This window comes from Euprymna scolopes, chromosome 15, assembly GCF_053919585.1.
Source record: "Euprymna scolopes isolate OS-2025 chromosome 15, ASM5391958v1, whole genome shotgun sequence".
Lineage (NCBI taxonomy): Eukaryota > Metazoa > Mollusca > Cephalopoda > Sepiida > Sepiolidae > Euprymna > Euprymna scolopes.
This window is the reverse complement of record NC_136496.1, coordinates 45,446,868-45,460,724: the sequence shown is the minus strand read 5'-3', so window position 1 is coordinate 45,460,724 and position 13,857 is coordinate 45,446,868. Positions and strand designations below refer to the sequence as shown.

Here is a 13,857-nt window from a genome sequence, read left to right as displayed (position 1 = left end):
TAGAAGGTACATTGGTATGCAGGGTTGTTTGGGCAAGACTTCAGTTTCAGTAAGTATTGAAGGGCTAACTTTTCTCGCCTTAGATCTAGTGGGGGTTCGTGTGCTTCCGTGTATAGACTGTTCACGGGGGAAGTTCTGTATGCTCCTAGGGCCAATCTTAGGCCAGTATGGTGAATAGGGTCTAGGCTTTTTATATATGATGTTCGGGTTGATCCATATATGAAACAACCGTAGTCTAGCTTTGAGCGGACTAGTGCTCTGTAAAGTTTAAGGAGTGTTTCCCTGTCTGCACCCCAATCGGTATGTGCTAACACTCAAGATTTACAGCTTTGTTACATTTTTTTTTTCAGATAGTTTATGTGTGGGATGAATGCTAACTTTTTGTCAAATAAAATCCCTAAGAATTTGTACTGGTCAGTAACGGGTATGGGCGTTCCTTCCATGGTTAGGACAGGATCATTATGCATGTTCTTTAGTTTGCAGAAATGCATGCATTTCGTTTTTCTTTTGGAGAATCTAAATCCATTCTCTTCCGTCCATCTCATTACTTTGTTTAAGCACAATTGAAGCTTCCTTTCTATTATAGATATATATCTAGATCTACAGCATATTAGGAAGTCATCCACATATAGGGAGCAATCTACCCCAGGGTTAAGGTTTTTTACAATGTTGTTAATTCGGATACTGAACAGGGTCACTGACAGTATACTCCCTTGAGGTACTCCATTCTCTTGTTCCTTCAAGTCCGAGAGAGCTGTGCCAACCTTTATTCTGAATCGTCTATTTTTTAAAAAATTTTCAATAAAAATTGGCATTCTGCCTTTTAGTCCAAGCGCCTTCAGATCCCTTGTAACACCGTACTTCCACACAGTATCGTAGGCTTTTTCCATGTCAAAAAACACTGCTGTTAAATGTTCCTTCCTTACAAAGGCTTCTCTGATGAAGGTTTCAAGTCTGACTATGTGGTCTATTAAACTTCGGTTTTTCCTGAATCCTGTTTGAAATTCTGTAATAAGATTCTCTGTTTCCAGGAACCAGATTAGTCTTGTTTATAATCCTTTCCATGGTTTTACAAATGCAGCTTGTTAGAGCTATTGGCCTGAAATTCAATGGATCCGAGACATTACTTGATACGGGATTGGATGTTTGAGTTTTCAGATTTGGGGATTGGTATTATTGTGGCCTCTTTCCAGGTCTCAGGTACGTTTCCACTGGACCATATAATATGGAAAATTTCAAGTAGGTATTTCATTGAGGCTTCTGGAAGTTTTTTGAGGATTTCATATGGAATTTCATCGGGCCCTGTAGCTGTGTCATGGGATTTGGTTAGCGATTCTTTTAATTCAGGCAAGATAAGAGGTTGGTTGTATTTTTCAGTATTTTGTGATTTAAATAGAATTTTCTTCTCTTCCTTTTCTCTAATCTTTTTGAATTTCTCTGTTCGTCTGTCACATGATGAAATTTTTGATAAATTATCTGCCAGGTTATTGGAAATGTCTTTTTAATCGGTGTATATTTTGTTGTCTTTAGAAATGTGAGATATTGGTATACTACTACACTTTCCTTCTATTTTCCTCATGTTCCAAACTGTTTTTGCCTTGGTATTCACATTAATTTTGGATATATAATTTCTCCATGTTGTTCTTTTGGATTCCTTTATGATTCGTCTGGCTTTTGCTCTGTTGTTTTTGAAGAAATCCAGATTTTCGCTTGTTGGGTACTTTTCGAATTTTCTCAAGGCAGCTCGTCGAGCTCTGATAGCTTTTCTGCATTCTTTTGTGAACCAAGGTTTGTTGTGATTGTTGGTTTTGGTTGTTTTCGGTATGGTATTATTTGCTATGTTTGTGAGTGTTTTAATGAAGTAGTTCAAATGATCATCTTCATCATTCTTTTCGATAATTAATTGGTTTTTGCACTGTTCCTGGAAGTCTTCCCAATCCGCTTTATGTAGGTTCCATTTGGGTGTTTTTTGTTCATTTGTTCCCACAGGTGTCATTGTGTACTTTCCAACCATAGTCCATATATATGGAAGGATCACATAAGGTAAGGTCGATGGCGGTGAAAGTACCAGTTGCTGGGTACATATAGGTGTAGTTTTGATTATTAAGGAGGCATAGATTATTTTTATTTATTATGTTTTCTATTTCTTTTCCTTTTTTATTTGTTTCTTTACTTCCCCATATTACATTGTGACTGTTGAGATCTAGTAGAAAAAAGGGTTTAGGGAGTTGTTTTATTAATTGAGTTATCTCAGTTTCGTTGATTGTATCTTTTGGAGGGATGTAGATTGAGCAAAGTGTTATAGTTCTATGTAGAGTCACTGAAACTGCAATTGCTTGCAAGTTTGTGTTTCAAATAATTTTAGTTTCAATATTTCTTTAGTTTGTTCTTCGTTATGGGTTTCTATTAGTAGGCTGCCGTTAAATTGTTTTTTAATAGACTTTGGTTTTAAAGTTTTAAGATTTCTTTCAATTTTAAAAGGTGATAGTTTGCTCAAAGGAGTGTCCTCTATTGATTCTATTACTACGAATGTTGAGTTCCTTGGTTTTATCGTCTCTTCCTCAGAGCTACTGATGTCAGAGACATCAGAGTGGGTTCTCTTTGGGTGGTTGGGTGGTTTTTGGGAGGAATAAGCCATATATTTTGTTTTCTTTTTTCGTCATCTTTGTTCCCCACCCACCTCGGAGTCCTATTTGGGAAGAGCCTGGGGGGAAACCCATTCGCCCAGCCTCCACAGGGATACAATGATGATATAACCGACTTTGGTGGTATCATAATGATTATCTGTTCTCTCTTGATATTGTTATGGGATCTGTAGCAATCCTGAGGGGTTTACAGCCTCGTCATCGATATTCACACCTAATCGATTGACACCGCTTTCCATCATATATTAGGGAGTAGGGTTATTTGTGGGAGAGGGGGGGGGGTGTTGTGTTAGTAGTGAGTTTTTGGAATGGGAAATATATGGTGGGGCTTGGCGTGATTGGCCGAATCGGGCCTCTCCGACCGCCCGTCTAGTCGAAGTAAGAGCCAAAGTAATGTGTTGCGGTGCCTAAACTTCTATGTATCCTGGTCTAGGTTCGCTCAATCACCAGGATCACGTCCTAAGACATTACGGGTAGCAACCCACGGCTAACTAGTTGCCCCATTGAGGGATTTTTACCCTCTGCAGGGGGGGCAGTCGGTTTGTTCTCATGCCCTACCGACAGAGCAAAAAAAAAAATAAATAAATAAATAAAAAAAATAAAATAAAAAATAATAATTTAATAGAATATATTTGTTTTCTTTTTCTTTTTTGTTGTTTCTTTTCCTTTTTAAAATCTGTTTCTATTAAACTCATAGTTGGGACCCTAACAAGTACTACCACTCCGGATCAGGGTGGACCTGGGAGCAATGGCAATTAAGAGGTGGCTGCACACTCCCCAAAGCCCGTAAGCCGGACCTCACCATCGGATGTAGTTTAAGGTCATATCCAGGACCGGGAGTAGGGTAGGAAAAAATAAAATAAAAAAGGGGAGGGAGATAGGCTGTTTTTGTTTTTGCAGAACATAATTAAGTTTTACAAAAAAGATCAGAAAACAAAAAAAACGTCAATGTAGGTGCATTTCGTCTCAGGAAACCACAGGGCAGCCTGATCTGGTAGCACCAGCATCCATGCTTAAAATTTCATGATTAGAATAAGTACTTAGAGTTAAAATTGTTTAAGAAAAGTGGTTTTATGAGATTAATAATTCTTTACATCAAATTATTTGTAAGCTACAAAATAACATTTGCAAAAAAGATAAAATCCTGTTTTAATTCATATGCATAGATAAACAGATTTCTTTAGTTTGTCATAATGGGAAATCAAATACAGGTCAGAATCCTTACTTAGGAATTTCAGAGATCAGCAAAATTACTGTACTAGCAGCAAATAATCAGTAACTTTTAATGCAGGGAGAAATCTCTAGATGTCTCGGAGATTCCATGCGTAACATCTGTTCAAACGAGTAAGTTGTCATGGCTGACTTTCCACATTATTACTTCAACTGATTATCCCTTTTCATCAATTCCAGCTGTCATTATGTAAAGATCTAGAGTCTACCACCTTGACAATTCAGCTCCAATTCTGCTCTTACTGCATCCAAGCTTTTTAAGACAAATAGCTACAAGATGTTTTTTAACAAAACAGTTGTCCCACTTACCGAAATGAAATCACTAAAGCCAGTAAGGCGACTACTTCTACAGTTTCTAATTTTTATTTTTGCTGAGAATAAAACTTAAACTAAACAACTCTTATTCTGCCAACATATAACACAAGTATTGATAAATTGCTATACTCACCATACATATCTTTATCAGGCAGATTAATTTCATCACAGAAGAGGACAAGCCATTTGTTGAGTTGAATTGGGGAAAGAACAATACCATTTGGTGTACGTCTGTATTCGCAATAGTGATCAAATGTTTTTAATAGTAATTCGGGAGTTGTAGCACTGGAGAAATTCAAACCAACAACCTACAAAACAATTTTTTTTCTTTTCATAGGCCATAAATAATTTGCTTCAAAATTAAAAAAAAAATTTTTTTTTTTAAAAAGAAATTAATTTTTGTATAATTATTGATCTATTTGAATTATTTTCCTTAATTTGTTGCAGCCACATTTTTTGAAGTCAAAAATTAATTTTGTTTCATGCATTAAAAAAATGTAAGACAAGGGACATTTTATTAATTTTTATCATTTATGTCATTTTAGAATGAAGAGAAATAGAGTCTTACTTCCATATCAGGTAGTGCACGGAGGGCACTGAATAATGTCATAGTTTTGCCAGAACCTGGTGGTCCACAGAGTACCAGAGGTTTGTGTTCAGCCAACCAAGTGTAAAGGAGAGACTCATGCCTAACAGTATCGACAGTTGGAATGACCACATCAGGTGCAGCAACTTTGTGAGTCTCAACTTCAATTTGAGGCACTTTGGCTTGCCAAGGGACCCATTCACCTGTAATAGCAACCTAAAAAAGAAAACAGACGAGACAAAGTTCATATTTAGAACTTCATAAAAATCAAAATATTATGTTTCATTTTATTTAAAATGTTGGATTAATCATTGTAATATCCTATTTTTTTTTTTTTTTTAAATCTCAAAATACTGCTTAGTAAGAATATCCAACATTTGCGTGAAATAAAAGTCAAGCATTTTACCTCATAATCAATAATTGGTAAATTGGTTGATGGTGGCAAGGTAATTGTTGTAACACCTCTGATAAATTCTCCAAGTTCTTGACGTATTTTCAGTCTTCCATCACCAGACATGGACCAAAGAAGGCTGTAGATGAGATACTTTGTCATATATTTTTCAAGCTGATCTTGCTGTAAAATAAAAAACCATTAATAGAGTAGTAAAAAAAAAGTTTCTTTCCCATGAACATTTATAGTTTCATTTTCTTTTAAAGGCTCCATTGATATGTTTGTTACTTTTTATTGAATTTTTGAATGAAAATTTTTACACTTATGAGTATATAATTTATAAGAATTCTATGGTGCTCAGTGTAACTTTAATGTAACATTTGTAGTCATTTGTGATCAATTTTATCATTTCATAGTTCATGTTGCCTCAAGTTTATTTAATATTTCCACTGAACAAAATAACATAGAATTTAATTTGTCTTGAGATCAATGTAAAAGAAATCATAATGCAAATAGTGCATATATTTTTTATAATCTATTTCTCTTACAACTTTTGTTTTATATAATAGACGTAATAGATTATGCACTGTAAATATAACCTATTACATAAGGTTATAATTTTGTGAAAGTCTGGTTAAAAATTAAAAACTCCACAAAATACACTTACAAAAATTATATTAGATTTCATGTAACCCCTTGATTTGGGTGCAATTTCCTTAGTATGAACAAATTAATGGGGAGTACTTTTTGTTTTAATTTTTTTTTTTTACTTGTAGTTGCTTCAAAAATATTGAAATTAGATGAAAGAGTCAGATATTTTTGCTTTTATTTTTTTATTATATTGAACCAATTACAAGTTAGAGTAGTAGAGGTATAGAGAGGAAGCCGTCAGTGGGAGAGAAATTTAAAAAGAAACATGTTACCCACTTTTTTCTACCTCTTCTATTTTATTATCCAGGCAACACCAGGTAATCTTGTTAGCATACAATGAATAAATAAAAATAAAAAATTCTAATGAGCATATTTTTTTTTATTGAAGATAGGATAATCTTACCTGCATTGGGAAGTCAGGATGGTTGTGGTTGTATGTAAGGACATTTCTGACCCCTTGATTGAGCAATGAGAAGAGGGAATTCAGAGCTCGAAGGCGGGTAAAGTCCATAACATGATCCAAAGAATGGCTGTATTCCATGCAACGAATAATAAGCCCATCTGAGGAAAAGCTTGGGGCAATTATAGCTGCAGCATCTCTTTGGAGCTAAAAGGACAAAAAATATGAAATAAAAAGTATGCAATTATTCTATTAGCATTTTATTCTCATACCACAAAGTTTCAGTTACTCTACCGATTTTTATAAAAAATAAGAAAATTCCATTTTATAGCCTATCCAGGCTAATTTTTTCTTTTTTTTAAAATTTTAATGGAGGAGGGAATTTAATGCAATAACATTCATTGTAATCATAAATTTCTTGGAGACAAATTGCTAATTTTTGCAGAAGAGGGTTGGTTATACTTCCTCAATGATGCATAAGTAATGTAATTAAGGTCTCGATCAGATCTGAAAATATCTCAAACCAATCCCCGAAAATGTACAAACATTTCATTATATATAAAATAATTGGAATTCTTTTTCTAAGAATAATTTACTGGGCAAATAAATAATATAATCAGCTCCATTTTAACTAAAAGATCCAGGTCATTTTTGATGGCTGTATATCAAAACATTGATGTTACATTGATGCAGGTATGTTACAGGGGTTCATACTGTCGGGTCCTTATTCCTGATGTTTATAAACAATCTCTTTGCTGCAATCACACCTGAAATGGGGATATGATGACACCCAGCTTTAGTCATAATAGGCAGAAATACTGACTGCACAGATCTCCAATGTAATAACTGAATCCTTAGAAAATGATCTCTAGTCTATAATAGAATACGTCCCAAAATGGTTGGTTACATTTAATGCGACCAAGACAAAGCTCATTTCCTTCAATAACCATAAGAAACCTTTCCAACCAACGATTGCCATGGTTGATAGCACTTTCTGAGAGTCAAACATTCCAGCTCCTCGACAATATGAATTCAATTAAATACATAGAACCATATATAATGGTCACACCTGGACTCCTGCACTAACCAATAGTATTTCATTTTCGACATGGTGCAAAAAGAAAAAAAAAGTCTAATAGATGTCACAATAAATATATATCGTTTTAAAGCATACATGTAATTATTTCTGAGTGAGAAGACTTTAAAGAACATAAGCCATCAAGTTATTTGAAATTTTTCTTTTGTTGTACATAGTTGCAGCTGTGAGCAAGAGAGGAAGATGAAAACTGTTACATCATCACTGCGATTATATACATGCAACAAACGTCAAAGTAGTTTTATGGTAGGGAATTAAGAACACTCAACAGCATTATAATTGTTGCTTAGTAGGAAAATACTTTTTAGTAAGGTAATCATTCAATTAGAGGAATCAACCCGAAACTTGACATTTCATCTTTCCATTGTTCATCACATAATACACACATTAATTTTCAGTCTTGTTTTCATAGTCTTTGTAAGAGTATGTCAACTTTATTTTTTAACTGTTACAAACAAGTTAGAGAACTGGTATATGAAATTAAAATCTCATTGATTGAATTAGTTAACAGTTGTTCAACTACATATTGGACAGTTGGAAACACTAGAATCCTTCAGAAAAGATGAAAACTTGATAGAACAAGTGTATAATTAAAAAAGAATTCTCAAATTATTCAAGAATTGATTTCTAGACATAACATTTCTAATAATTACTCGACTCACCAGCTGCCAAATATTTGGTTTAATGCAAAAGAGCTATTCGATCTAAAAAGCACTTAACAATCTTAGAGATTAATTTACCTGTAATGTTGGAGAAACTGTTTCTTCTTCTTTTTTCTTATATCGGAAATCATCATCACCTTCTTCAACAGGAACATTACGCAGCAGTTGCAAATAGTTTTCAAAGATCATTTCTGTAGATAAAACGTCTTCACTGAACCAAACCATTCCACAACGACTGACAGTGGCAAGGGTGGCATATTTTAGATCTTGGACTTCAAACATAATTCTTACCTAGAAAAAAAAAAATCACATTAAAAAATTGACAAAGAAAAATAAAATTTAAATCAGAAACTTAAAATTAATTAAAATAAATTATAACTTTAAGAGTACCAAAGGCATTAAAAATATACAATTCATTTTATATAACACACAATAATTGTAATGGATGATTGATTCCAGTTTGTTTTTCTTTAAAAGAAAAATACTAACTATAAAAACATGAGTTTTAAATTTAGAATAAAAAAAATTTTAATATTAAGACTTCATTTGGGAAGGACAAAATTAAGTTTTTTTTAACTTCCATCTACTAGCATCATTTTTGGTTTTTCAAACAAAATGATTCTAGTATTAAACATAGTATGAAGGAGAGTGTGGCTGCAACATTTGGCAGCAATATCACACCTTAGTATCACACCTTCAGGAAAATTCAAAAATGTCCGTCTTAGAACTTCTCCAATTTCAGTCCAAACATCTACCCCCTAACCCAACTTGTCTGATTGCAACTCCATGTGTGGAATAGATACCATCCACCTGTAACAACAAGGATGGGTAATTGCCAGCATGAACTGGTGTTTTGGCATCTCTTGACTAATAGTGAAGGCTCAAGGCAACTTATTCAAGTGACCTGTCTTCAACCAAAGATTAAGAGTGGCATTTGGAATTTTTAGAATATATCAATTATTGGCAAATATGAGGTTTTTTTCTTAACAAAAAGTGTTGTATCCTGAACACACTGTACATTAAGAAACTTTGAAGGAGACTCCTCAGTGATGCTCTAGTTTCAGTTTTTATTTAAACATTAAACTCAATCACTTTGCCAAGTGTGTTTGATCAGAGACAAGCAGTTTAAGGAATAAAAAAAAGGCTGAAAAACTTAAAACTAAGTATTTTATATTTAACAAATAAAGACTTACATTTTGAGGAATGCTAAGACGTTCGCCATTGGGTAATGTCAGTAACCTGTTATCATCTAATACGGAGTTGAGATTTTCTACCCATTCAGGATCAACATCACCATCAAAGATGATCCATTGTCGTTTCATCATTTCACCTCGCACATTGTCAATGATTCTGAAATTTTTAGTTTTAATTTAAAAAATTAATAAAAATAATTCATATTGTTTGATAATTTATATTTAATGAAAAGTAAAATGTAAACTACTAACATAGAAAAGTGAATGTTTGTATTCGCCTCATAAGTTTGAAAAAAAAGTAATGAGTTTTAATCTGAAAGTTTTAGGTTTAATAAAGAGTATGGCCAAGTAAAAGGAGTATGTTGTAAAAATTAAACATTTTTATAAAATAAATGCTTTCTTCAAAAGTAAAAGAACAAAGTTAAAATTGATAATTGCTTTTATACATTTATCAATAAAACAAGATTTGATATCAAATTACAAATTTGCATGCTTTTATCTGTATATAAAAAGAAAAGCTTACTTTCTGAGAATGTGTGTAAATAGACCATCAGTCCATTCTCTTGTGTTTGGATCCAGATTACCATACAAGGCATCTTTCGATATGGACTGAAAAAAATAGGTGAAAAGTGACAATTTTTACTTCAAATTTATTATTTTACGCAATCTGAACTTTAAGAATCAGCATTATTTAATTTTTTTTATATAAGATTAAAAAGTAAAATTATCTTTATTTTTTTTACATTAAACAAGAATTCACACATCAGATTAGGAAATATAACAAACTTGTAATGCGAAAAAATTCAATGGGTTGCAAGTACCATATGTAAAACTAACATTGTATATAAGTATGTATGCAAGTACCATATGTAAAACTAACATTGTATATAAGTATGTATGCAAGTACCATATGTAAAACTAACATTGTATATAAGTATGTATGCAAGTACCATATGTAAAACTAACATTGTATATAAGTATGTATGCAAGTACCATATGTAAAACTAACATTGTATATAAGGCAACCATTTTCCCCAAAAGAGGATAGCAGTAACATGAAAAGATATATTGGAATTTACTCTAGTAAATGGAAACCATATTACTATAAACACAAGCATTTTTTTTTTCTGAATTCAAACAGTTCTTCAGAAATACTATTGGTCATTGAGGAAAAATAATTACACACCTATTGTTATCAACACTCTTACATAGATTCAACTAGACTGCTTGGAGGAAGAGATAATTTGGAAATATGAATGCAATATAATTAATCAGGAGTTATTAAATTTTGCTATGATAAACACACAGACAACTTCAAAATAACAGATGAGCAAGCCATCTTAAATACTTACTCCTCTAAAATTAAAACTATTAATTATAATTATACATTTATTTAAATCCTGCATCTTACATACAGTTCAACTTAGTTTTTCATTCATCTATTTATACACAAATGTGGTTGCATGTAATCAATCTATACTGTTTTGTGCTCACTCATCTCATTTTATATATATATATATATATATTTACCTCAACATCCATAATATTTATTTCCTATAAAGTAATAAGATATTGTTTCCTTTCCCCTAGTAACAATGAACAGCAGAACACTAACATTATTTTTAAAAATATGTTTCTTAATTCTTTAATTCCTTATATTAAAATTAAATGTATAACTATTTTTCTTAATATATGCAATGCGAAATTGTGGCTTAGCTATATGTATGTTTATATGTGTTATGGTGTGTGCAGATATGAACAAGTGTATTAATGTAAGTGTGACAGTCAATAAAGACTAGACTGGCACTTTCACATCTACTTGTGAATTTTTTTTTTTTTTTTATCTATCAAAAGATCAAGGATTAAAAGAGGAAAATATCTAACATCTATTAAATCTGAAGTTTTTTGAGTGAAGGAAAGGGTCCTGAGTGAAAGTTTTTTTCATATATATCTATAAAACTAGCAGGACCTTTTAAACCGGCATTGCCCGGTGGAAGCATGACACAGATCCAGAACAGAATTTTAAAGAACTCTCCTCGAAAACAAATTTAACTACGGTTGTTGGTGGCCACTGCCATCGCTGGGAAATAGCGGACACTGGTGGCCATGGCCCAAATGAAATAATCTGGCTTCCACTGTAGGCATTGTTTTCCAATAGCAGCTAGAGGAAGTCATTGTCTTTGATTGTCAGAACCTGCAGGTACTGATTCTAAGGAAAAACATTATGTACTTATTTGTCATGTCTAAATCAGTATAACTTCCAAAAGTTACGAAAAATGGTCCATTAGAAAAATAAGTAAAAACAGAAGTTTTCGAAGTTTGGGATTCTCACTGTATATCAACTCATTTATGATTGAGCGAAATCAGTGGAAGATAACTGCCTTTTACCAATTACAGTATCTTTCAAGTCAGCCATCATTGTTGTTCTCATTATTTTTGTTCTAAACATAATTCTAGCACATCTAGATAATAAAATACTCTACAGAAAGTAAATATGGTAAAAAAACAAAAAAAACAAAAAATAAATATATAACAAGTGTTTCCGTAGCCAAAAAAATTTACTTTCAAATTTACCTGAATATTATTTGTGCTTTAACTTATTTGAAAACATTTATTCAGTTCTACACAGAGTACTTGTACAGTTTAATCAAGACATTAAAAAATGAAAATATAGAAACAAGTTTAAATTGTACGTATACGTTATCGAATAAAGTTCCGAAAAAAGATTTCACTTAATTTCATCAAGTAGTTTTTTTTTTGTGTGTTTTTTTTACAGCGAAAAAAACAATTTGTTATGATACCGAGCAAAAGGTTCAATATCAAGGAAGAAAAACTTGTATTAAAGATGGGGAGGGAGTGTCAGCACTTTAAATTGAGTTATCTTCCCATGGCCTGTTCAAAAAATTCCAAGATGTCTACCTTCAACGTGCTGTCATAAAAACTTGTTATTCTGCTGTAAAACAAAAACTACTCGATCAAATTAAGTGAAATTTTTTCTGGAGATCTTCAGTCCAAAGGGATGCGGACAATATAACCTTTTTTTCAATATTTTCATTTTTGAAAGTCTTGATTAAACTGTATAAGTGCCCTAAAAAGAAAGTTTCTACATAAGTCACAGCTTTGAAACCTAAGTAATTAAATCAAATTGAACAGGAATAAAAAATTGCAATAAAAAAAACAAAAAACAAATATAGCATCATTAAAGTCTTGATAATTGCTCATAAATAGAAAACTTGAATATTGGTACCCGTAAAAGAAATATTTTTTTTTTATTTTAGGGATGTTGGGGGGGGGGGGTAGCATGTCGGTATTTTGTGCACATGTACATTTCCAAACCAATGCTATGTTTACATTTTTACAGTGTTCTGTCCGAGCAAGGAAAAAAACCAGCAATGTGTTAAAATGCCAATAATTCTCAAAAATTTTGTTAGAGCTACCTGTAGTAAAATTTTGTATAGAATTTTAATAATTTTGAGCGATTATGAAGACTTCAACAATGTTATATATGATTTTTAGCAGAATTGCGTCATGTTTAGAAGTTGACTTAATTTTATGTTTGTGCGATTACAGAGTGTTAAAAGACATTATGTCTATATTTTTTTACTTATGCATGTATGTTAATATGCTGAGTTGTTAAAAATAAGTTGCCAGTATTTATGAATCATTAGGATAATTTTAAGATTACAAGTATTTAATGTTTCGTTTTTACAGCATCTGTTATTAATTTGTTAGGTGAAAGTATGCAATAGTTGCAAAACAGTATCCCCTCCTCATGTTAGTAATGGGTTTCTAAATCACATGATTATTTCAGTGCGCTTCAGTAAATGCATAAGTGCAAAATCTATAAATAAAATAAAAAATAAGTGAACATTATTCATCACTCTGCGGCATGTTTTGTGCAAACATCATCCTCCGCTTGTAGGCGACAGAATCAGTAAAGAAAGCGTTATCTTAAATTAGCTAATGTGTAAAATTAGATGTGTAATGGGAAAAAAGAAGCAAACAATCATGAAACTGCAGCTGATATTATATCGGCCAACGAAATAAGGAAGAAAGTATGTATTGTATTTAGTAGTAAATGTATGTTTATGAATAGAAAAGCTAAACAGTCATTAGTGGCCAATTCATTGCTGCTGTTATATGTTGAAAATAAAGTGTCAATTAACTGAAATTGATGCTGTGCGAATAGTTATTTGTCCTAGCAACGCCATAATGTAATGTCCTGAAGTGTTTGTTTAGAACGATCCAGAATAAGAGAATTAGCGGGTAACCAGTCAGAGGCAGCAGACTTTCTGAGGAAGACTTCATTATTTTTTATGCTATTATGGGAAAGATAATGGTATATGTATGTATGAGCCAGTTACAGCCGGTATAAGCATAGAATCTGTGGAACTTGTAGATTTCCTCCTAGTGTCAACTAGTGGTGGTGGTAGGTCTAAATATTTAGATGGAAAAATAGGTACCCCTTTCTCTAATAATGATGTGATTGTGATGCTCCTAGGATGTAATGCAGCATTTTATTATTACGATTAAGTGTGTCTACAAAGGTGTTCAAAAGCTATATAAGATAGTGGCTATTAGCCTAGTTGTATTGAATTTGTATGTGGCATATGTTGTTGCAAACCTACACTACATTAGGAAACTAACCACATAATTAACCCCAAATGATAACTTAACACTCTAACCAG

General features: G+C 32.4%; 1 protein-coding gene across 1 annotated transcript in view; it reads right to left on the bottom strand.

The window, feature by feature from the left end:
- Positions 1-13,857, bottom strand: part of LOC145293806 (cytoplasmic dynein 1 heavy chain 1-like) — a 200,546-nt gene that overhangs the window by 92,060 nt on the left and 94,629 nt on the right. Inside the window, exons 44-50 of the mRNA XM_080140385.1 lie at positions 9,693-9,778; positions 9,170-9,326; positions 8,055-8,267; positions 6,222-6,425; positions 5,183-5,350; positions 4,759-4,992; positions 4,324-4,498 (exon numbers count right to left, since the gene is read on the bottom strand). Coding sequence (XP_079996511.1) covers positions 4,324-4,498; positions 4,759-4,992; positions 5,183-5,350; positions 6,222-6,425; positions 8,055-8,267; positions 9,170-9,326; positions 9,693-9,778 — 1,237 coding nt within the window. The remainder of the gene's footprint in view (positions 1-4,323; positions 4,499-4,758; positions 4,993-5,182; positions 5,351-6,221; positions 6,426-8,054; positions 8,268-9,169; positions 9,327-9,692; positions 9,779-13,857) is intronic.